General features: G+C 37.2%; 1 protein-coding gene across 1 annotated transcript in view; it reads right to left on the bottom strand.

The window, feature by feature from the left end:
• Nucleotides 1-6,730: 6,730 nt before the first annotated feature.
• FZD6 (frizzled class receptor 6) overlaps nt 6,731-25,875 on the bottom strand; it is a 35,010-nt gene continuing 15,865 nt past the window's right edge. The window contains exons 3-7 of the mRNA XM_068525557.1: nt 19,043-19,239; nt 16,066-17,083; nt 13,078-13,226; nt 11,468-11,896; nt 6,731-7,256 (exon numbers count right to left, since the gene is read on the bottom strand). Of these exons, the coding sequence (XP_068381658.1) occupies nt 7,088-7,256; nt 11,468-11,896; nt 13,078-13,226; nt 16,066-17,083; nt 19,043-19,239 (1,962 nt within the window). The 3' untranslated portion in view covers nt 6,731-7,087. The remainder of the gene's footprint in view (nt 7,257-11,467; nt 11,897-13,077; nt 13,227-16,065; nt 17,084-19,042; nt 19,240-25,875) is intronic.

The following is a 25,875-nucleotide window of genomic DNA, read 5'->3' as shown; positions in this document are numbered from 1 at the left end:
AGAAAAGCCTTGCCTGAATTCCTCGTCTGGCCTCTTAGCAATTTCTATTGATTAAGGACTCTGAGAACCCTGGTCGGTAACACCCCGGTTTTGGATGTGCTGCACGCCCCTCTCTTCGTCTTTGCTTTCATAAAGAAAACCTTTGGATCTCCCAGTGTCTGCAGGGCCAGCCTGGAAGGCCCAACCTGGAGTCTCAGAACAGTGACAAAGAGGCAGTGATGACTGTCAGTTGAGGAAACACAGTCCTCCTGTTGTGTTCTACTGTACTTTTTATTTGCACACAGCCTGCCAACAAGGTCAGCTCTAGAAACACAGTGTGTTATTCTTCTTCACTTGGACTCTGAACTAACAGGGTTGGCAGCTAAGAGGCTGAAAATGCCAGCAAGGGGTTTTGCCAGTGGTCAGCTTGGTTTACAGGCTCCGGAGGTTCCTGTTTTGTGAAAGTTTTCATGGGGGCACTGGACTGGCCATTCAGAAGGACTGAAACCGCTAGGGAGCTTGTACTTTGCTGGTGACTTTGCCCAGATAAAGTCTGGAGTCTATATATTCAGATGCATATATTTCCTGACCGTGAAACTAATTAGCTCCTAGAATAGGCCCCCAAGGAAATAAACTCACAACTAGACAGTTTTGCTTTGGTTCGCACTCTGGAAGATAAAATGGAGAAGATATTAAGATATTTTATTTCCTTTTGAGTTTAGGAAACAGTTTTTCTTAATCTCTGTTGATTTCATACCTCTTTTCTCAACATATCCTAAATGTAATAGTATGTAATAGTGTATTTATAAACATAGGTATTAAACGTAGGGTTTAATAAACGCTTTGCACTTAGGTATGTTAAAACCCAGTATAGGGACTTCCCTGGTGGCGCAGTGGTTAAGAATCCACCTGCCAACGCAGGGGACACGGGTTCAATCCCTGATCCGGGAGGATCCCACATGCCACAGAGCAACTAAGCCTGTATGCCACAACTACTGAGCCTGAGCTCTAGAGCCCACGAGCCACAACTACAGAGCCCGCGTGCCACAAATACTGAAGCCTGCGTGCCTAGAGCCCATGTTCCACAACAAGAGAAGCCACCACAATGAGAAGCACATGCACCGCAACAAAGAGTAGCCCCACTCGCCGCAACTAGAGAAAGCCCGTGCACAGCAACAAAGACCCAATGCAGCCAAAAATAAATATAATTAATTAATTAATTAATTTTTAAAAACCCCAGTATAAGTGAAACCAAATAAGTAGGAATTATTTAAAATAGGACCACTGTAAATGAAAATGAACTATGGCATGCATTTGGAAGATAGTTTATTGGAAAAAATTTCTCTAAGATGTTTCTATGAAAACTTAAGTAGCTTAACCCCCTCTCACCCCCTCCTTTTGTGGTGGAGAATTAGAAAACCTACTTAGAACATTTTCCTGGTTTTCCCTTTTTTTCTTCTTGGGATGGAAAATAAAACCCTCCAATTTGCCTGCTAAAATGTGTTCAACTAGCAATCATCTTTTCATTTGTTTTCATTTCTAACTAGTGTTTACAACTTCCAGTTCCGCCTTCTTTTTCTTTTATCACCCTTCTTTCATACTGCTTCCTTTGGTTTCCACTCCTCCAGTTATGTTCACAACAAACTTTACTATGTCACTTTCATTACTGTTTAGTTCTGGGTCCCAATGTCTTTTGATACTTTTGGATTAGCCTTTTAATCTTTTCTTCTCTTTTCTCTTTGTTGATTCACTGCTATTGTGAGTTAATGAAAGTGTGATTCTTCTGCACATGATAAATCCCAGTGGCCACTGTTAAAACCTTTAGCATCTGGAATTTTAAGTCTTTGACCTGCGGTGTGAGCAGCGAGGTATTAAAGATTATGCTTTCCATGCAGCAAAGTAACAGCAGGGCTCCTGTGGTTATTAAAATATTATATCTTTCATTTCCTGAGAGTACCAGTGTTTAACTGCCTTGGCAGTGTTAAAACTTTCCAGCAGTAGTAACTGGAAACTCTCACCAGTGGTATAGTTCTGAGAAGTAAGGAAACACTAAAACTGTGATTTTGATGATGGGTGGCAGTTACAAGCTGTTTTCGGGCCAGTTTTTCAAGGAGAGTCTAGGGCCAGGTTCCTTCAGTACCACGAATAGCCCAGCAGTGATGGATCCCAACGAGGTACTGAGTTTTTTTGAAAGATGGCATTCCATAAAGTTCTGTTGAGGATTTGTGGCTGACTGTCATAAAAAGCAGTGAAATGCTGCTTTATCACATCTTTACTGCTGTTGAGTTCAGCTGCACATTGCTCATGCCAACCTTGTCATTGTAAATGTAAACATTATGTAATTTAGGTTAAAACGTTCTTGGTTAAAAAATGCTACGTAAATTCTTATAAAAATTAATGTCACCAGCTCTGAAATAGCAGGCTCTTTTTGCATCAAAGACTCTCGTCCCACGAAAAAGAGAAACTGCCCTTTTCTTTTGGATTAGATGATGGTTTTGAAGTTTGTTATTAAAAATGAATACTTAAAAAAATTCAAGCTTACTGATTACAAAAATTATGCCCATGGCTGAGACATCATTTGGAATATAGGTGGCTATAGATGAAAATTTTTATCCTAAACAAGTCACTAACAAATCAAATCCAGCAGCATATTAAATGATAAACCATGATCAATTACAGTTATTCAAAGCATGAAAGGATGACATTATACATACTAGGAAAAGTACTGACTACGTCACATTTGTAGATTGAAACATTGCTATCCAGTTGCTCATTAAGCCTGTTTCTTCGCCCTCCCAGGCACACACCTAGACCACATTTCTCAACCTCCCTTGCACTTGGGTATGGATCCGTGCCTGAGTTCTGTCAAATGGAATGTTAGCTGAAAATGATGTGAGCCAGTTCCCCGCTCCACCCATATTTTTGTGTGTGTGCAGTCGGTTACTCTTTGTCTCTCTGCCTCCACCTGCTGGCTGGGTGCAGACAATCCTGCAGAAGAATCTGAAGCCCGAAAGGGTTGGCAGCGTCACAAGATGGAAGAGATGGGTCCTTGAATAATCACTTGGAAGGCTACCTCAAGGACATCTGCATCTGTCGTGTGAGTGGTAACAGTTTCTTAAGCTACTAAAATTTTGAGGTTTGCTAGAGCAGTTAGCCCCCTTGACTAATACTGATAACAAAAATGCATTTGATAAAATTCAACACCTACTGCTAATTTAAAAAAATTGTCAAATGGAACAGGATTCTTTATTAACTTGTTAAAAATATCTACCTTATATCAAATGCCAACATCATTCTTTTTTTTTTTTTTGCCAACATCATTCTTAATGATGGAGTACTACAGGCATTTTCATTAAAATAAACAAGAATGCCTGCTGCTACCACTATTAATGATCACTGGCTTCAACAGGTGAGAAATGAAATTATCATTATTTGATATGAAAAGATCACCCACCTAGAAAGTCCAGGAAAAATCAACTACAAAATTATTAGGGACTAAGGGACTTTAATAAAGTCATTTGTTACAAAATAAAAATTAAACATTAATATATTTTCTATGACCTTTAAAAAGTAAATTATATATCTTTCAATATATATAAAAGAGTCATAAAAACAGGAAGATGCTACTTAAAAAGAGGAGATAAAATGCTCTGTGAAGTTAAAAAATGGTAGCCAAAATAAAAATTCAATAGAAATTTAGAAAAGTTTGAGATATTTTCTTAGAAGGAGAACAAAAATTCAGAGATGAACAAAAGGAGAGGAAAGATAAGAAAATTGGAGCATCCATCCAGCTGATGAAAAGGAATTCCAGAGACAAAGAGCAAGCAGAAGGGAGGAACTTATCACATACATAATTCAAGAATATTCCACTGAATTGAATGACGAAACTAAAGCCCATGCTTTACTCAGATTTTGTTAGTTTTTATCTAATGTACTTTTTCTTTTCTAGGATACCACGTTACATTTACATCATGTCTCCTTAGGCTCTTCTTGGCTGTCACCGTTTCTCAGACTTTGATGATCTTGATAGTTTTGAGGAGTACTGGTTTTGAGGAGTATTTTGTAAAATGTCCATCTGCCTAGATTTATGCGACTGGACAAGTCATGACTAGAGTGAAGTTATAGATTTTGGGGAGGAAGATCACAGAGGTCAAGTGCCATTTTCAGCACACAGTGTGAAGGGTACATACTCTCAACATGACTTACTACTGTTGATATTGACCTTTACCTGGTGGAGGTAGTGTTTGTCAAGTTTCTCTACTGTAACAAATACTCTTCCCCCACCCTGTTCCCATACTGTATTCTTTGGGAGGAAGTCACTATGTGCTGTCCAGACTGAAGGAGTGGAGGTTCTTATACTGCACCTCAAGGGTGGCATATCTTTATAAATCAGTTGGATAAACACCTAGGAGTGTGATTGCTGGATCATATGGTAAGACCTTATTTAGTTGTGTGAGAAAACGCCCAACTGTTTTTCAAGTGACTATACCATTTTGCATTTCCATCAGCAACGAATGTGCATTCCTGTTGCTCTGTAACCTCAGCAGAAATTGATGTTGTCAATTTCTTGGATTTTAACCATTCTAATAGGTGTGTAGCAGTATCTCATTGTTTTCTTTGCTATCTTTTTAAGTTATATGAGTTTAATGAACCTATGCCTGGTAATTTAGGAGTATCTCTGGATCTTTTTCTCTTGTCTGATGCTTGTGCCAATTCTTGTTCATGTATTGTCTTTTTGCATACCTATGTTTGATTATATGATGGACATTACATTTGAAAAAGTATTCACAGTGTATGTAAAATGACATTTTCTTCCCCCAGAGAAGATTTTCATTTGTTTCTGCCTGGTGCCTGAGGGTTAGAGATTTTTCTAGTCCACCCAGATAACAAGGCAGGGCTGCTTTCCATATAGTTCATCTTACTCCTAGATGTATCCCTTTGAGGTCAAAATTCGGACTCCCTTCTCCTTGTCCTCCAGACTTTGAGGCTGTTAATAGCACTGTTAATGTCTCAGCCAGCTTTTCCAAATCATCAAATGCTCCCTAGGCAAAAGAAGCACCAAATGTTGGGCTTGGCAGTATGAATTTCTCTTCTCCCAGATCTTAACCTGGCAATTTCACATGATCTTATTAGGTTTTTCTAATGTTTTCAGGATGATCTTGTTTTATTTCCCACTGTCAGGAGTGAAAGCAGGGTCCTGGGTTCCCTTTGCTTTACCCCATAACCCAGGTCTAAAACTGGCTTAAAAAAGTCATGACAGGGGGCTTCCCTGGCGGCGCAGTGGTTGAGAATCTGCCTGCCAATGCAGGGGACACGGGTTCGAGCCCTGGTCTGGGAAGATCCCACATGCCACGGAGCAATTAGGTCCGTGTGCCACAACTACTGAGCCTGCGCATCTGGAGCCTGTGCTCCGCAAGGGGAGAGGCCGCGATAGTGAGAGGCCCGCGCAACGCGATGAAGAGTGGCCCCCGCTTGCCACAACTAGAGAAAGCCCTCACACAGAAACGAAGACCCAAGACAGCCAAAAAAATAAATAAATAAAATAAAAAATAGTAAAAAAAAAAAAAAAAGTTATGACAAATATAGCTCTATAATTATATTTTGGGAAGAAACTGTGACAAAGAGAAAATAACACATGTCCTGACTGTCTTCTCCTTCTCTAGTTAAAAAGAAGCTACTGGCTTATTAGTCATGGAGCCACTGATCTGAAAAATTATACCACTTCCTGGGCCAGAACCACTGTGCATAACCACAGAATACAATCTCATATACAGAGAAAATTTTATTACTGAAAAGGTCACACAAAGTTTTTGTATACAAAGTTAAAAAATGTGGAAAAGTTAATATTTACAACCTTTTTCATACAGTACATGATAATTTTCTTTTTAAGCTGTAACAGAATGTTAAATAGAGAAAAAAAAGTATAAGAAAACCTTGTTCAAGGAATAATAGTCATTGGAAACAAAATTAAGAAAATTCTTTAATATTTCAAAGTATGTTATATGAAATACATTTTATTCTGTTTATCAGGACTACATTTTTTTCCATTTGTTTGGCACTAACACTGCTAGCATTTCTGAATGTTCAGCAAAATCCTATTTAGCTGCAGAGATGAATTCTACATGATGTCTGAGAAAGATACTGTACAAATGCAAAGGGTCTGTAGTATTCTAAATGTTAAAAAACAAAAGTTAAAACAAAAGTTTAAGCAACTGTAAATGGTCATACAAACATAATCTTGGGTGGTCATGATATATTAAAAAAAGGAAATCAATTGCACTTGGCTTAATTTATAAAGGAGTAACATTTCATCTACTAATCCTTCAGGACATTTTATTTTAAAAAATCAGAAGGACCAGCCAGCAGCATAATATTATCAACAGTGGACACTCAGTAAGCACCTTATTTCAGCTGCATAATAGATCTGTGAAATTCCTAAACCAACTAGACTTTATAAAATTCACACATTGAAGATGATAAGGTAGAGTAAATGGATTTTTTTAGTTGAATTCCCATTATAACATCTTTTGGTGTATCAACTATTTTTTATATTATAAAAGAACACTATTTTTCAATTTTCTTAGAAATTCAGTGTAAAAGCTACCAAAGCAGTGCTAAAATAAGGTATTGGAATAACATAATAAAAATATTTGAAAAGACTTTCCAGGATTTCTAAAAAAAGCTCAAAACATATAAACTTGTTTTCAAATATATAAAAAAAAGATACAAAGGTAAGTTTTAAATACTTCAGCAAAGAAAAATCTTGATTTTATACCATAAAAGTGAAAGAGCATAGTACAACTTAAAATACTTTTAACAAGAGTAGAATCTTCATAAATAGAAAAGGAAGGTTCCTCTAATACTCCCTCCTCCCACACAACTTAAAAAATATCATTAACCTGCACATTTCCGTTTTGGGGGTATACTGTTGTCAATTAACCTCTATGTGAAATGAATCATATTCTCAGAATCTATTGTTTCCAGTGTAACAGGAGGCAATGTAGCTTTAAGTGCAGAAGAAGAATATAACAGTGATTCTTATAAGAGGGTGTACTGTCACCTCCAGTGTAACAGGAATTCACTTCTTAGTAACGCGATGATCTGGTTTTCAAGTATCTGAGTGACCACCAGTGCCCTGCTCTTTTCCAACTCCTGACGCTGAGTGAACAAGCAGTGATGTGGAGGCTTTGAGGCTGCTTGGCTCTGACGACCTGGGAACATGCAAGCTGTGGCTCCGCACCGGGCCAGTTTCAGTGACATCACTCTTTGGAGTGACCCTAGGTACAAGAACAAAAGCTGATGTACATACACACCAAAGCACAAATGTGATGCCAGTTGTCCTCATAATTGCTGTTTCTCTTTCCATGAGTTTTACTCCCAACCAGTATCCACTTTTATCAGAAATAATTAACTCTTTATGTATACTCTTAACTCCTCAAACTACAAATAATTTATTTTCAAATACAATTTTTGCTAACTTCAGAAACTTCATCAAGCACCACCCATGTATGGGCTGAGCATGGTGTCTCGTGGGGAATAAGACAGCTTGATTCCTGCCTTCAGTTTAGCAAATTTTTTATTGATTTCCTACCATGGATCGGACACTGTGTAAGAGGTTGGGAGCACAAAGATGAGCCCGACCTCAGCTCTGACTTCGAGGAGTTTACAAATCTAGTGGAAGATAAAGGCATGTATCTAATCATACATAATCCAGTATGCAAAAGCTGTTGGAGGTACATTTGGCCTATTTGGGAGGAGATGAGGTAAGACAACCTTGAGACCTTAAAGTAGTCAGCTGTCAATATTTTGGCTAATTCGATATTTACCTGTGTTAGGATCACCTATGACCATTTGGAAAAATTAATTAAAGATAATGTCAATATCCTTTCAGGTTCAGAAAATAAAAACATTTTATAATCATCTTCATATAAAATGACAAATACCTTTTATTTATTTTTTTTCCTGCATCTATTGAGACAATCATATGGTTTTTATTCATCAGTTTGATAATATGGTTTATCGCATTGATTGATTTGCATATACTGAAGAATCCTTGCATCCCTGGGATAAACCCCACTTGATCATGGTGTATGATCCTTTTAATGTGTTGCTGGATTCTGTTTGCTAGTATTTTGATGAGGATTTTTGCATCTATATTCATCAGTGATATTGGTCTGTAATTTTCTTTTTTTGTAGTATCTTTGTCTGGTTTTGGTATCAGGGTGATGGTGGCCTCATAGAATGAGTTTGGGAGTGTCCCTTCTTCTGCAGTTTTTTGGAAGAGTTTGAGAAGGATGGGTGTTAGCTCTTCTCTAAATGTTTGATAGAATTCACCTGTGAAGCCATCTGGTCCTGGACTTTTGTTTGTTGGAAGATTTTTTAATCACAGTTTCAATTTCATTCCTTGTGATTGGTCTGTTCATATTTTCTGTTTCTTCCTGGTTCAGTCTTGGAAGGTTATACCTTTCTAAGAATTTGTCCATTTCTTCCAGGTTGTCCATTTTATTGGCATAGAGTTGCTTGTAGTAGTCTCTTAGGATGCTTTGTATTTCTGCCGTGTCTGTTGTAACTTCTCCTGCTTCATTTCTAACTTTATTGATTTGAGTCCTCTCCCTCTTTTTCTTGATGAGTCTGGCTAATGGTTTATCAATTTTGTTTATCTTCTCAAAGAACCAGCTTTTAGTTTTATTGATCTTTGCTCTTGTTTTCTTTGTTTCTATTTCATTTATTTCCATTCTGGTCTTTATGATTTCTTTCCTTCTGCTAACTTTGGGTTTTGTTTGTTCTTCTTTCTCTAGTTCCTTCAGGTGTAAGGTTAGATTGTTTACTTGAGATTTTTCTTCTTTCTTGAGGTAGGCTTGTATAGCTATAAACTTCTCTCTTAGAACTGCTTACGCTGCATCCCATAGGTTTTGGATCGTCGTGTTTTCATTGTCATTTGTCTCTAAGTATTTTTTTATTTCCCCTTTGATTTCTTCAGTGATCTCTTGGTTATTTAGTAACGTATTGTTTAGCCTCCATGTGTTTGTGTTTTTTACGTTTTTTTCCCTGTAATTAATTTCTAATCTCACAGCCTTGTGGTCAGAAAAGATGCTTGATATGATTTCAGTTCTCCTAAATTTACTGAGGCTTGATTTGTGACCCAAGAGGTGATCTATCCTGGAGAATGTTCTGTGTGCACTTGAGAAGAAAGTGTAAGCTGCTGTTTTTGGATGGAATGTCCTATAAATATCAATTATATCTATCTGGTCTATTGTGTCATTTAAAGCTTCTGTTTCCTTATTTATTTTCATTTTGGATGATCTGTCCACTGGTGTAATTGAGGTGTTAAAGTCCCCCACTATTATTGTGTTACTGTCGATTTCCTCTTTTATAGCTGTTAGTAGTTGCCTTATGTATCGAGGTGCTCCTATGTTGGGTGCATATAAATTTATAATTGTTATATCTTCTTCTTGGATTGATCCCTTGATCATTATGTAGTGTCCTTCCTTGTCTCTTATAACATTCTTTATTTTAAAGTCTATTTTATCTGATATGAGTATTGTTACACCAGGTTTCTTTTGATTTCCATTTGCATGGAATATCTTTTTCCAGCCCCTCACTTTCAGTCTGTATGTGTCCCTAGGTCTGAAGTGGGTCTCTTGTAGACAGCATATATATGTGTCTTGGTTTTGTCCATTCAGCAAGCCTGTGTCTTTTGGTTGGAGCATTTAATCCATTCACATTTAAGGTAATTATCGATGTGTATGTCCCTATGACCATTTTCTTAATTGTTTTGGGTTTGTTTTTGTAGGTCCTTTTCCTCTCTTGTGTTTCCCACTTAGAGAAGTTCCTTTAGCATTTGTTGTAGAGCTGGTTTGGTGGTGCTGAATTCTCTTAGCTTTTGCTTGTCTGTAAAGCTTTTGATTTCTCCACTGAATCTGCATGAGATCCTTTCCGGGTAGAGTAACCTTGGTTGTAGGTTCTTCCCTTTCATCACTTTAAGTATATCATGCCACTCCCTTCTGGCTTGTAGAGTTTCTGCTGAGAAATCAGCTGTTAACCTTATGGGAGTTCCCTTGTATGTTATTTGTCATTTTTCCCTTGCTGCTTTCAATAATTTTTCTTTGTCTTTAATTTTTGCCCATTTGATTACTATGCATTTCGGCGTGTTTCTCCTTGGATTTATCCTGTATGGGACTTGCTGTGCTTCCTGGACTTGGGTGGCTATTTCCTTTCCCATGTTAGGGAAGTTTTCAACTATTATCTCTTCAAATATTTTCTCTGGTCCTTTCTCTCTCTCTTCTCCTTCTGGGACCCCTATAATGCGAATGTTGTTGTGTTTAATGTTGTCCCAGAGGTCTCTTAGGCTGTCTTCATTTCTTTTCATTCTTTTTTCTTTATTCTGTTCTGCAGCAGTGAATTCCACCATTCTGTCTTCTAGGTCACTTATCTGTTCTTCTGCCTCAGTTATTCTGCTATTGATTCCTTCTAGTGTAGTTTTCATTTCAGTTATTGTATTGTTCATCTCTGTTTGTTTGTTCTTTAATTCTTCTAGATCTTTGTTAAACATTTCTTGCATCTTCTCGATCTTTGCCTCCATTCTTTTTCCGAGGTCCTGGATCATCTTCACTATCATTATTCTGAATTCTCTTTCTGGAAGGTTGTCTATCTCCACTTCATTTAGTTGTTTTTCTGGAGTTTTATCTTGTTCCTTCATCTGGTACATAGCCCTGTGCCTTTTCATCTTGTCTATCTTTCTGTGAATGTGGTTTTTGTTCCACAGGCTGCAGGATTGTAGTTCTTCTTGCTTCTCTTTACTTTATATATATTTTTTTTTTTTTAATTTATTTATTATTTATTTTTGGCTGCGTTGGGTCTTCATTGCTATGCGCAGGCTTTTAGTTGTGGTGAGCGGGGGCTACTCTTCGTTGTGGTGCGCAGGCTTCTCATTGCAGTGGCTTCTGTTGTTGCAAAGCACGGGCTCTAGGCACGCGAGCTCAGTAGTTGTGGCTCACGGGCTCTAGAGCGCCGGCTCAGTAGTTGTGGCGCACGGGCTTAGTTGCTCCGCGGCATGTGGGATCTTCCCAGACCAGGGCTCGAACCCGTGTCCCCTGTGTTGGCAGGCGGATTCTTTACCACTGCACCACTAGGGAAGTCTGACAAATACCTTTCAGACAGTACTATAATGTAGTACTAATTGAAACTTAATGGCCTGTATTTTATATGAATCTTAAACATTTCCCTAAATATACAAGCAACTGTTAACAATTACCACAGAAATGAACATTACTTTTCTATTTGAACAATAAACATGAAAGGGTCTTCTCAATGCTAAGAATTAAACTACAAAATAGCATTTATAGGCAAAACCCGAACTTCCTTGGATTAAGTGTATAGACATGTCATCTCAAAGAATGCTTTCTTTCCAGATATGACATGCTTTAATGAAAAATGTGTAATGCAGTATTCAAGAGTCATGGTTTAAGATAGCAAAGTCCAAGCTCACCTTCCTTCATTCCGTGCACTTTCAGACACACTGCTCTTATCATTCACATTGCCTGCCCGCCCTTTCCCATCAGTCTGTTCCCCGCAGAGTCTGGAGCTGGATGCTGCTGGGGAGGCTGGTTCCTCACAGTCCTGTTCTCGTAATTTGGAGGTGCTCGCTCCATCTGCTCTCACCTCTCTCACTGATGTTTCTGGTGAGGTTTGTATTTCTGTCAAAGTTTCTTGTCCTAAGTAATCATGGTTAGTGATTGCTATTGCAGAAGTGCCGTGATTTGCTGTAGCTCCTGTGCTGGTTCCCATGGATTTGGAAATGACCTTCAGCTTATGTGAACTTGGTTTGTAGTGCTTCTTTTTGTGTTTAACTTTAGAATTGTGCTTTAAGAAAAACTCACATGACTCCTGTAGTACTCTTCGACTTTCACTGATTGGACTGTAAGAAAATCCAAGGAGAGAGTTTACTTGATAAATGTGAAGTGTTATAACAGAAATCATAAAGCATATCACATATCTTGTGCCAAAAATCCTAATTCATTAAAGTTACGTCTATATGATTTACATTATTTATAAAATCTGGGATTATAAATACTATGAGATATAAGTAGATTGCCATGAAATGAAATCTTTTTGTGCATACAGTTAGTTGCTTTTGTCAGCATAAAGCTAGAAAGAAATTAAATAGGCAAAATCAGAAGATGAGGGCAAGAAAACTCAAACCAGCATAAAGTAGGGGATTATCTGTATGTGTATCATATATAAATATATCAAATATGAAAGTAAACCAGAGAGAAAGAACACAGAATATAATTAATGGTCTTTGTTTAAATGCAATTGCTTTCTTTCTAACGTTCAAGTTATAGCAAGTTATTCTGAAGTTAGTGTGGGTATATAAATACAGGATAGAGATATAATAATAGTTCAAAAAAATTAAAGTCCAGTTAAATGCAATTCTTCAGGCTGCAAAAACTTATTTGTGAAAAGGTTCTGAAATTTTTACCACAAAATGAGTTCATTAATCAAACCAATTGGGAACAGTTTAAAAAACTCTATACTACATTGTTGATTGTACACAAAGTATAACATATATAAATAACAAAATGAACTATTTACTCATAAATGTAAATCTACTATATTGTTACAGAATATTCCATAAGCTCAAATTTTTACCATCTTAAGCAAGGCAAATAAGTGACATGTTAAGTCAGTATTATGTGTGATAAAATTTAAAGGTAATGATTGTACATCACATTTGAATCATACTCCATAGACTGCCTTACATATATTTGACCCATTTCATCTTTCATCATTGATAAAAAAGGATAAAATTATTTAAAATTCTGAACCCAAAACAATGAACTTAAAGATAGCAGTAATAATACTGGATATATTCTAAGCCATGGAAAGAAAATGCACTTTTTACAAACTTTTCATTCATATTTCAATAGAATAGTACATGTCAAAGACCATCATAACAAATGCTAAAATAAAGCATATCTCTCCATGAAAAAGATTTCAACTTGAAACAACAGTTGACATAATGAAACTCCAGTACAATGATTTGGTATTTGATCTATTTATTTTAAAACAATGTCAGATAATTCAATAGATTCTTACTCTTTCTTGCGACTTCGTTTAAAAAACCCAGCCCATTCTGTGCATGTCTTTTTGCTTCCAACCCAGAAGACAGCAGAGATGCCAACAATTAATGTCATCAGATATTTTATCATAAATAAAGCCAACTCTGGTCGAGTTTCTGTTTTTGCCTACAAAAAAGTAACGAATAAGAATTTTAGTGATACATTTAAAGTGGAAAAAAGTCTATACAGTCAATGCAAAACTTGAACAAAAAGTATAAATCAGTTTGTTTTATTATGAAGTGTTTGATATAACATAATATGAAAAGTGCTTTAAGTGTAATATAGAAGTTCTGAACAAAGAACTTTTATCAAAATATATAGCTAGAAAGGGAAAAATACTTATTAAATATATTTAGGAAGGACGTCTTACATCTTGGCTTGATATCTGGCATTTTTTTTTCCTATAAGTACAGCAGCTTCTTATAATTGCCAAAATATCTGCCTCTCAATATTTATCTTTTCCTTCACTATAATCTATAAAAAAATACATTTAAACTCATTGTAACAACATACTATTTTAGAGTCTTTATGCACTGTTGATGTTTTGTTACAAAAACTTAGAGCAAAATAAGTTATCAGTAAAATGTAAAAATGTGGAAATTTTCTAAAAATTAAATCATACTTTTCTTTCAAGCATAAACTTTCAAATATTTTTTAAATGTTACAAGTATCAAAATACTATACATTATGCATTATATCTTGCTTTTTTCACTTAGTAATATTTCTTGGAGACCATTCCAGAGCACTTCATTCTTTTTAAAGGCTGTTCCATTGTGTGGATGAACTATAATTTATTCAGCTATCCCTACTAATAGATATTCAGGTTATTTCCAACCTATTGCCATTGCAAATAATGTTGCAGTGACTATCTTTGTATGTATATAATTTCTCACATTTGTGAACAGAGCTGTCCATAAATTCCCAGAAGGACAGGATCAAAGAGTATGAGCATTTTAAATGCCAGATATTATCAAAATGCTTTCCACAGAACGTTGAACTAATTGAACAGCAAAGTCTAGAACGTGTATTTTGCCAGTTTCATCAATGCAGTGGTTATAAAACCTGTCATAAGCAGAAATATAATTTTATTATAACTTTAATTTGCATCTGCCTTATAATATTTTTCATATGTTTAAGAACAGCTTTTTTACTTTCCTTTTTTGTGACCCCTCTATACATTCTTTTCTCATTTTTATATCAGATTGTTGGTTTTTTTCTTATTGATCTATAGGAACTCTTTATAAATAAGGAAATTAGCCCTTCAATTATGATGTGATGTGTGACTAAATTTTCCCAGTTGGTCTCCTGACTTTGATTATGGTGGGTTTTTTTGCCATGCAGAATCTGAAAAAAGTTTTTTCCTTAGTCAAATTTAGCAATCTTTTCTTTTATAGCTCCTGGATTTTATATCATAAAGTCCTTCCCCACTATAAGATTAGAATTTTCTCACTTAATCTTCTAATATCGTTTCTTTCTTTACATGAAACGTAATCTTAAAAAATCATATATCTTGGGCTTCCCAGGTGGCGCAGTGGTTGAGAATCTGCCTGCCAATGCAGGGGACACGGGTTCGAGCCCTGGTCTGGGAAGATCCCACATGCCGCGGAGCAACTAGGCCCGTGAGCCACAACTACTGAGCCTGCGCGTCTGGAGCCTGTGCTCCACAACAAGAGAGGCCGCGATAGTGAGAGGTCCGCGCACCGCGATGAAGAGTGGCCCTCGCTTGCCGCAACTAGAGAAAGCCCTCGCACAGAAACGAAGACCCAACACAGCCAAAAATAAAAATAAATAAATTTAAAAAATAAAACAAAAAATAAAAAATCATATATCTTAAACTTTTAAGTAGTGTGTAACAGTTGCCTTCCCCCCCTAGTTTGCCAAAAATACTGAGGAATCTAGGAGACATTTAATACAGCAGTATCACTTTAAGAGAGCTCACTTATTAATCATATAGTAAAAACAGACAATGGATAACACACTATGGACAGGATGTAAGGCAGGTAAAACCATTATCCCCACATATCAGTATGTAAAATAGATTTCACTGTGTTACAGTGCAGTAATTTTCTAGAATATAAATTATGTAAAATAATTCAGCCCACACATTGCTTGATCTGATACGCTGTGATGACAGCACTCACACTCAATATAATTAGTTAATACCATATATAAATATTCAAGAAAATGTATAAAATCTATTAAAAACAAAGTTTCTATTTAAAAAAACTCAACTAAAATGCTTTAAGAGATTTTCTATTTTCAGATATTTTTTTTTAATCTTAAAATCACACTTTAATCCAACCAGAAGCATTAGAAACATATGAAACATTTTGTTTTAATTGTGCGCTTTGTCATAAGAAATGACAGGGTGGTTTCGGCATAAATTCTGTTTTTATAAGCATATACAAGCAAAGTATAAGATGATATATACCATTTTATTATAAACCCAAATAAGGGTTTCCCCAACCAACTAACTGAAGAATTAAAAACAACTACTTCTCTCTCTCTTTTTTTTTTTTTTTTGGCTGCTCCGTTCGGCTTGCAGAATCTTAGTTCCCCAGTCAGGGATTGAACCCTGGCCCCCTGCAGTGGAAGCGCCGAGTCCTAACCACTGTACTGCCAGGGAAATCCTGCAAGTTACTTCTCTTTTTCTCCCTATGACAAGACCTGTTCTTCTGATTCTGTTCTGTAGTACTATTCATCTGCCTTTGCAAGCCAATTTAATTTTTAAAAGAATAGCTAAAGGAGGCACTTTACTATTGTAACTGAAGCTAAAACTTCAGGAAAGAACTTTTGGGACACTCACCCTAGTTTCAACTGAGGCGTAGGGAACAACTCCCTCTGTCTATTGGATTTTCTCACCTGAAATCTAATTTTATGGTCATGACTAATTCAAAGATATTTCCAGGGAACATTTTCCATGTTAAAATTAAATAGTGAAATAACACAAATGATAGGTTTTTACCTGGTAAGGACATGGGATGTGGTACTGACGACAATGGTCAGAGACCCAAGTTATCTCCCAGGTTATCCTGTTCACTTGCTCATAGACATAACATCCAAGAAGTGTCACTAATGGCACAAGATACAGGCCACTGAAGACTCCAATTCGAATCATAAATTTCTTTAGTTTCTCTTGGTTCCGGCCATCATGTTGTATAACTTGTCGAACATGATTTAAGGAAATAATGCCAGCTAAAAGAAGAGAGAGCCCAACAAACACACAAAGGCACAGTGGCAAGAGTACAAAGTAGCGAGAGGCATCCAGGTCATAAAGGCCGACAAAGCAAACTCCACTAATATTGTCCCCTTCAACTTTGTTCATAGCAAGAAGCATAATGGTCAGAAAACCCGGTATTCCCCATGCAACAGCATGAAACCACACTGCTTTTTGTTCAATGGCTTCACAACTCCATTTTCTCCCAGCAGCTAAGAACCAAGTAATGGTAAGAATCACCCACCACACAGTGCCAGCCATTGTGAAAAAATACAAAAACATAAACAAAACGGTGCAAGCCTTATTTTGAGAGCCTAGAACAACTGTGTCACCAAGTTCTAGTTTCTCATCTGCCTTATTGCAGGCTGTGCTATTGCCTAGCAAGAATCCAATGAAGTACATAAGAGATACAATGCTGTAACAGACAGAGTAATATATAATTGGTCTCTCAGGGTATCTGAACCTTCTAACATCAATTAAAAAAGTAAGGAATGTAAACAGAGTTGCACAAAGACAAAATATTGAAACTACTCCAATAAAACTTTTTGCAAACTCTAGCTCATCACTTTTAAAATACATGTTGGGGCATGGAGGTGCACACTGGTCAATTCCCAGAAACTTATAGCCTTGTCCCCCAGAAGTCTTAAGATGCCTTGGACACCAAAATCCAATGTCTCTTTGGACTTGTTCTGTTTTCTTGTGAGGACTGAGAAACTCTGTGTGTTGATCAAAAGTTACAGGAACAGACTCGTCACAGTACTGTAATCTGTAAAGATTTAAACAAATAATACATGAAGTCGACATTTTTGAGTCACTATTTTAATACTCTGCTTTCCAACTATAAAATATTTCCTTATGCATTCATAACTGATGGGAAGACATACGAGCTTAAACAGATTACAGCTTTAGAGCTGGGGAGAAAGTTTTGAAGTTGACTAAAAACTTGTAGGTGTTAATGAGGCCCCAACACACTAACAAATATATTATCAGGCAAGTGAACATGAAAACTCCCTTACCCAGAAAACAATCAATTAATAATTGTTAAATAATTTCTGGTTTCAAGACTAAGTACTTAAGAAAAAATTTATCTTGATTGGTATTCTCTAGACAAAAAAATGCTGGCTTGTCTGTTTAAGCATTTGAAATATGTCTTGGGGAAATTAATTTTTATTTTCTAGCGTCCATGAGCAAAGTAGATCAGCCTCATAGTAAGGTGATGACAACTAAAATGACTGAAATGAGATCATTTCCCAGATGGAGAGGACAGAGTTCAAGTGATATCTAAGTTCATAAAGCAGGGCAAGAAGAGGAAGGCTGAGGACGAGCTTAACTCACATCACCATTTTGTTGCAGTGTGGCTGTTTGTCTCCCTTGTTTATGGGCAGACCGGAGTGATAGAAAGGGATATTGCTGTTTTGTGCAGAACTTTATCACTGAGTTGTCTCCACACACCAGAATTATTTTGGAGGATCTACATAGTTTAGAAATTAGTGGAGGTTTTTAAGGAGAAAGCGTTTGAAATATGCTTTAGATAAGAATAGAAAATAATAAAACATATGCCCATAAAAACAACACAGATGTATCTACAAGCTTTTTCAAAAGGCGGTATGTCAGTTTTGTTTTATATCTTTTTAAATAAAGCAATATAAGATTACAGATACAGTTTGGACCCCTTTCTGGTCCTATTCTCTTTTCTCTCTCTTCCAAAATATTCATTACTACAAGTTCAGTATTTATTTCTCCTCATGCATTTTTAAATATTTTACTATGTTATTTTCCAACTACAATGTTATATAGTATTATTTTACAGGTTTTGAACTTTATATAAATGACATTGTGCTATATACATCATACTTTTTTTTTTACTTATGCTATAATTTTTAGATTTATCCATATTGACAGATGTGGGTCAACTGCATTCATCTTATAACTGTATAGCAGTATTCTAGTGTGTAAGTACATCACAATTTACTTATCATTCTTACAGTGGACTTTCAGACTTTTTCTCACTTAAAAAAAATTACGAATAATGCTACAATAAGTATTCTTGCATACGATTCCTTGTTTGTGAAAAAGTTTCTATAGAAGGGGATCTCCTAAGATGTATGGCATGAGCATCTTCACCTTTACTATGTATTAAGTCGTTCTGGAAAGTGATTATGTATCTACCAGAAATGTATGAGTTCCACAAGGGTCTGTAGTTTCTTCAGTCTACAGATAAAGAAACAAAAAGAGAGCCACCTTCCTTCCCAGATTTATTATATGAGGTGTCATTATGTTAGTAGAATATTTCAAATTACAAGCTCCCAACGTCTAGAGAATAGGAGATAAAAGTAATTAATCAAGACAGATGCAAAAAGGTCCATGAATTGATAATAAGGCCCATTTCTCCCCAGTTTAGGGCAAAGGCACCATCACACATTCTCATAGAACTATGCACCCTCATTTGTTGTATTAACACAGTTGTAATTTTGCATTTATTTTTATGTTTATTTGATTACTCGCTGTTCCTCCCACACCACTGTAAGTTCCCTGAAAACAAGAACCAAGTCTGGTTTTGTTCACCACTGTTTACAGTGTTGATATATAGTAAGTGCCTAACATATATTAAGTGTGCAGTAAACAGCTGTTGACTTAAATAATGAAAGCCTGTCACTAATATTCTGGAAAATTAATATCAATATTGAAATATCATCAGTAGCTTTCAGCTGAAAACATAATTTACCTGTCACATTCAAGTTCCTCAGGCCATCGGATCCCAAAAGTGTCCATTAATTTTTTGCAGTCAGAATACACTTTCTCACAAAATTTACGACAGGGTGGAACCACATCAATCTGCTCTGTGCAGGTTGGTACGAAAGCTTTGCAAAGGAAAGTTTCAACATTTGGTGAACATTCCAGATTTGCAAGAGGAAGAAAAAGCTATTAAGAAAAACAGTAAGATACAGTTAGAAAACATTTTAATATAACAAATGAATTTTTTAGTATATACTTTTTCACTTAGTCTCCAAAAGAATCTTTAAATCTCACTCTCAATATAATCAAATTTGAGAAGATAATTTTGTTTAGTTAGACATAAGAACCCTTAATACACAGTGAAATATTATTTTATTCAACTATGCATTTTTCAAGAAGACATGCTAAATCAAAACAAATCAAAAGTATGATTTGATTGCTAGATGAAATAGATCATACAAATATTTAATTTGTAAGTATATGCTGAAATACCTTAACGCTTTACTGCGCATTCTAGAGAATAAAGGAATGTTTGGGGTGGAGGAAACAGCATGAAAAAAGGCACGAGGATCACAAGAACATGGAGTATTCAGGGCAAGAAGTCCAGTATGACTACAAGATAAGGTCAAAGAGGTGAAGTCAAGGACAGAGTAGAGAGAGATGAGACTGGAGAGGTTCTCTGGACCTGATCGTGGAGAGCATGGATGACATGCTAAATTGCTTGGATTTAAAAATAAGGAGTGGGATACTATGGGAGAGTTGTAAGCAGGACGTGTCTCTACAGTCTGACAGCTAAGTTTGAATGCTAGCTCCACATTTACTAGTTTTATAACTTTGGCAAGTTACTTAAATTCTCTGTGCCTTAGTTTCTTCATCTGTAAACTGGCAATAATAACAGTACCTGTCTCATAAAATCATTATGAATACTAAGTTAATAAATGTAAAGCATTTGTAACAGTGTCTGGCATACAGGTAAGTGCTCAATAAATATTAGTTATTGTGATTACCCTTTAGAGAGTGTGGACAGGTTCTGGAAAAACATGGTAGATTGAGCACATATGTTTATCTCCTTTCCCTCCTCCTTGCTTCCTTAGTAACATGACAATAGAGAAAAAAAAAGGTACTAATCTATTAGTAAGTGAACAAGATAAACTACATTAGCATATCTGAGTTTTCCAAAGAACAAAAATGAAACAAAACAACAAAAAACAAAGCCCCAAACTCTGAGCGACAGAAAGCTATTAGAGGAGTGATAAGTCACTTAATGGGACAAAGCTGGAGAGGAGGGATTCACATGAGAATGAGCTGATTTGTCCTAAAGAATCTGAGAGTCTCAGTTCTTTGAAGCACCAAGTAGCATAAAAGGCTAAAATTGGAGGAATGTTTACAAATTACTTCCTCACTATGTCACCCCCCATCCCCAGCCAGGCAGCCAGATGACCACCGCATTCTACCAGAGTTGTTTCCAGAAGAGATGGCACTAGAGACGTTCTGCACTTGGCTCAGGCACAGAGCAGGGCAGAAGTACAATCCACAGTGACGAAAGGGGGACTGAGTAAGAGTCTACCTACAGAAACAGGAAGCCTTCACCTTCTTTTCCTGCTCTATTCCCAAAAGGCTGGCAAACAGGCATACACCTACCATCCCCAATCTTTGAAAAAACCCAACAGTCTTGGAGAAAAGACCTCTCTCTACACATTGACAATGAAAAAGCCAGTTGACCTCAAGCTCACCTTACCAAGAAGCCCACAGGTGACCAGTCCCATTCATGCACACAGAGCTTTTCAGGGCCCCACAAACATGAACGGGCAGCCAAGGATCATCAGGCATTTGAAGAAAGCATCATGAAAGACAGAGACCAAAACAAGCAAACAGATAAAAGGAAATTTGGAGGAAATAGAGACTATGCAGGGAACAGAAGAAAACAAATCACAAAACAAACAAAACCCTGAATAACTTAAGTGAGAAGCTATCGCTTCCATTAAAAAAGAGTAAGATGCTATGGAAAATTTAAAAATAATAAGATAGCTGAAATTAAAAACTCTATAGAAGGATTAGAAGATAAAGCTGAAGGAAGAGATGGACAATAGGAGGATCACTCCAAGTGTCCAACTCCTGACTAAAGGACTTCCAGAAAGAAACAAGGAAAATGCGAGTTGGGGTGATAATCAAAGAAGAAATTAAGAACATTTCTCAGAACAGAAGGATACCAGTTTCCACACTGAAAAGGTTGGCAGCACACTGCAATCCTGCTACTAAAACATTTCTGGGCTAAAACATCAGTCAATGAACTCTCTTTTACAGAGACCTCTCTCACATTCTCCTCTCTTTTCAAACCTCCAGTTCCACACCCCATCCTCTCAGTTAATGATTCTGTTCCTAGTTCACTGAGAAATCAAAAATAACCAGAAGACAATTTCCTTATTCTCTCACAAAAGGTACCAAACCTAACTGCAGCTTATCCACATTCTCTGCCTTCACTATTTCAATGGTTGAACAGCTTGAACTCCTAACCAACCAAGTCTTCCATTTGTACACTGGATCTCTTCCCACTTGTCTAGTCAAGGACTTTGCTCTGGTAACTGTCCTGTCTCCTGTTCTTGCAGTAATTTCCCCCTCTGTGTTACAGTGATTCCCCCATCATACAAACTTACTTTATTATCTCTAACCATAAAAAAAAAATCTTTCCTTGGGCTTCCCTGGTGGCGCATTGGTTAAGAATCCGCCTGCCAATGCAGGGGACACGGGTTCGATCCCTGGTCCGGGAAGATCCCACATGCCGTGGAGCAGCTAAGCCTGTGCACCACAACTACTCAGCCTGCGCTCTAGAGCCCATGAGCCACAACTATTGAGCCTGCGTGCCACAACTACTGAAGCCTGTGAGCCTAGAGCCCATGCTCCATAACAAGAGAAGCCACCGCAATGAGAAGCCCACGAACCACAACGAACAGTAGCCCCTGCTCGCCGCAACTAGAGAAAGCCCGCGTGCAGCAACAAAGACCCAATGCAGCAAAAAATTAAAAAAAAAAAAAAATCCCTCCTTGACTCCACATTCCCACCCCCACCCAGCTATTATTTCATTTTTCTCTTCCGCTTTATAGAAAAAACCCTGAAAACAGTTGTCTTTACCCACTTTCTCCAATTCTGCTCTTCCTTTTTTTTTTTTTTAAACATCTTTATTGGAGTATAATTGCTTTACAATGGTGTGTTAGTTTCTGCTTTATAACAAAGTGAATCAGTTATACATATACATATGTTCCCATATCTCTTCCCTCTTGAGTCTCCCTCCCTCCCACCCTCCCTATCCCACCCCTCTAGGTGGTCACAAAGCACTGAGCTGATCTCTCTGTGCTATGCGGCTGCTTCCCACTAGCTATCTATTTTACATTTGGGAGTGTATATATGTCCATGCCACTCTCTCACTTTGTCACAGCTTACCCTTCCCCCTCCCCATATCCTCAAGTCCATTCTCTAGTAGGTCTGTCCAAGGGGATGGGAGTGGGGGATTGGAACTGACAGATTATATGATATTCTGAGCATCTGAGATAATTACTGCTATATGTCTAACAGGTCTGCTGGGACATCTAAAAAAAAAATTAACCATAGGTACACAGAAAACAAAGCAAATGGGGAAAAATGCAATTGCTGTATTAACTACGTGGGGGGGGGGAGGTTTTATGGGAAATAAATGCAATCAAAGTATACTACTTGATTCAGCAGTGAAAAAAAAATTGTATTAGGAGGTTGAGAGGAGAAGCAAAAGTGGTAAAGTAAGAGAAATATATTATCAACTACCATAATGAAGGAAAGACTAAAAGTCTACTGCCTGAAGTTCTAAATTGATGAATCCAAATAACACCCGAAGCATATTAGGTAGAATATGGCCTATGTAGCAGAGGAACACCCAAAAGAGTTCAAAGTGGCTGCCACTGGGGAGGAGGACTGGGTGGGGATAGAGAACAGTGGACAGGGATTATTGTTTTTCTGTTAAAAGTCTTTAATAATGAGGGTTTTTTCCCAGCTTTATTCAGGTACAATCGATGTATGATAAACTGAACATGTATACAGTGCACACATTGACGGGTTTTGAAACCATTACCATAATCAAGGTAACAAATTCATCCATCACTACCAGAAGTTTCCTTTTGCCTCTTGATAATCCCTCCTCTTATCTCCCCTCTCATCAACACCCTCTTCCCCCACCCGTAACCTTCCCTGGCAACCATTGATCTGTTTTCTGTCACTAAAGAGTGTTATTTTCTAGAATTTTTCATAAATTTATACAGTATATTTTCTTTTCTGTCTGGCTTCTTTCACTCAGCATCATTTTGAGATTCATCCTGTTGTTCTGTGTATCAATACTTCATTCTTTTTAATTGCTGAGTGGTACTCTATTGCATGGCTTTACCATAATTTGTTTATCCATTCACCCGTTGATGGACAGTATGAAGTGCCTGGGGGACATTTGAGTGTAGATGTCTACTAACAGGAAGTTAAACAAATAGAGCTCTGCAGGCAAGAGACTTTAGGTTAAGGATATAGATGTGGAAGTCATCATTATAAAAACAGTAACTGAAATAATTGAATGTAATTATCCAAAGAGAACATGTAGAGTTAGACGAAAAAATTGGATTCAAAAATCTGATTCAATGCACTGAACTTATATATAGTCTTCTTCCTTTCCAAATACCACTGAAATATGAGAAAATGTTTAAAGATAAAAAAGAAAATCTATAGCTGTACAAAAAAACAGGGGAAGGGTCTCATCAGTGAGCTATGAACACTGAGACATCTCTGAAAAATAAATAGGAGAATGAGGACTTCTATTTTCAGCACTGTGACCAATTAAATATCTCTGGCCACAAAACATTCAGATTCTAGATAAACTGCAACAGATATACATTAAAATGCATTGCTGAGCACTCCATACACCTAATAAAATAGCATAAAGTATGTAAAATGAAAAGCAACAAATCTACAAGGAGAAGTGGACAATTCCATGATCACAATCAGAAATTTCAATTCATATTTCTTAGTAAATGAAAGGCCAAGCAGACCAAAAAAAAGATTAATAAGTAAATATGAGATGTGATTACAATACTACAATTAACAAGTCTCATTTAAAGGGCACATACAGAACCCACACCCAACAATTACAGAGGACAAGAGCTGTGGAGGACTTTTGGACCAGTGGAGAATCCACCCTGCCCTGATGGGGCAAATTGACTGAGCAAAGACAGGGCTGCCACGGTTGTATACTGCATCTCCCTTATCTGAATGGTGCTGAGGCCTAAACCTTTGCCACCTAACAAGAGCTTGTTGGAGAGCAAACAGTAGGGTACTTTTCCCAATTTTCTCTTTCTGGAGGGGGAGAACGCCCAGCTTGTGTGAGCATCCCCCTCTCGGACTGAGGTGGAATAAAGGGAGGCATGGGCAACTGGTAGCATTTACCTCTTTGTTTCCTGTTCCAAGTAAGCCTAGTTCCTACAAATTTTGAGTGTCTGGTAATCAAATCTTATGATGGAAATAATTAAAACACACTGTTTAATTCTTCTAACTCAGAAGCCATTCTACAATAGCTATAAATAAATTGATGGTCAGCACTTAAGAACTATTATTGTCCAGGGCAGACAAAATGAAAGTAACACAAGTACTTTTTGCTATATTAGAACAATTTTCTTATGGGGCAAACATGGCAAGTCACATCCTCTGTTTAATTCTTCTAGAGTGCCAACACTGGTTAATCCAATAACGTTGCTGTTCATGCAGTCTGCAGGGATAAATGAGATGCTGAAAACTCAAATACCTTCAGTGGCCAGGCAGATAAATTCAGAAGGGTATAAGACAGCAGGAGTAGTTGGGGAGCAGCTGCTACTCAGTTCTAGTGGACTGTTATTGGAGAGTGGGAGCACAGAGCTGTTAGGTATTTCAATTTTTCATAAGAAAACAGAACCTGGATTTGTATGCGAAATCTCCAAATTAAAATAAATTTTAATGTGAACATTTAAAATAATGTACAGGACAAACAAAACACGTCTTCAGATCAGATCTAGTGTGGGTCACTAATGTTCAAGCTCCGTTGCAAACTAATAGACATAAAGAAATTTTTTTAGACTTGGAAGGGACCTGAGTAGACTTTTAAGCCTGTTGTTTTTAAAATGTGTGTGTGTATTCTGCCAAGGAATAGTTTCTTTAACTAAGAGGTTACAAAGAAGCTTAATATATTAAATAAATAAAAGCACAGCTGCTCCGGCTGAACAGGAAGCCCTCCCTCTGAGACACCTCTCACTGCTCCCCTTCCCCACCGGTGACCTCAAACCACCTCCAGAGATCACAGTTTGAAAACTACTGAGCTAATCCATTTTCTCAGATTACAAGTGAGAAAATGAAATCCAATTCCTCATTGAAATTGTTACTGAAATCCCCAAATCTAGCCTAAATTAGAATTAAGTGCCCTTATTCCTGAGCTAATGCTACTGATAATAAATGAGATTTATTCAGCACCTACCATAAACTAGGCACTGTGCTTTCTCATATACCAGTTGTTTTTACAACAATCCTGTGAGAGGGATGTTCTTTTTGCTCGGGCTTCTCATTGCGGTGGCTTCTCCTGTGGAGCACAGGCTTCAGTAGTTGCAGCACATGGGCTCAGCAGTTGTGGCCCGCAGGCTTAGTTGCTCTGCGGCATGTGGGATCTTCCTGGACCACGGATCGAACCCGCATCCTCTGCATTGGCAGGCGGATTCTGAACCACTGTGCCACTAGGGAAGTCCCTGAGAGGGATGTTCTTACCTCCACCTTGCAGATGAGGAAATTGAGGCT

The sequence above is a fragment of the Eschrichtius robustus genome, chromosome 17 (genome assembly GCF_028021215.1).
Source record: "Eschrichtius robustus isolate mEscRob2 chromosome 17, mEscRob2.pri, whole genome shotgun sequence".
NCBI classification, from domain to species: domain Eukaryota; kingdom Metazoa; phylum Chordata; class Mammalia; order Artiodactyla; family Eschrichtiidae; genus Eschrichtius; species Eschrichtius robustus.
The sequence above is the reverse complement of the archived record's forward strand: the minus strand, read 5'-3'. Positions and strand labels throughout refer to the sequence as shown.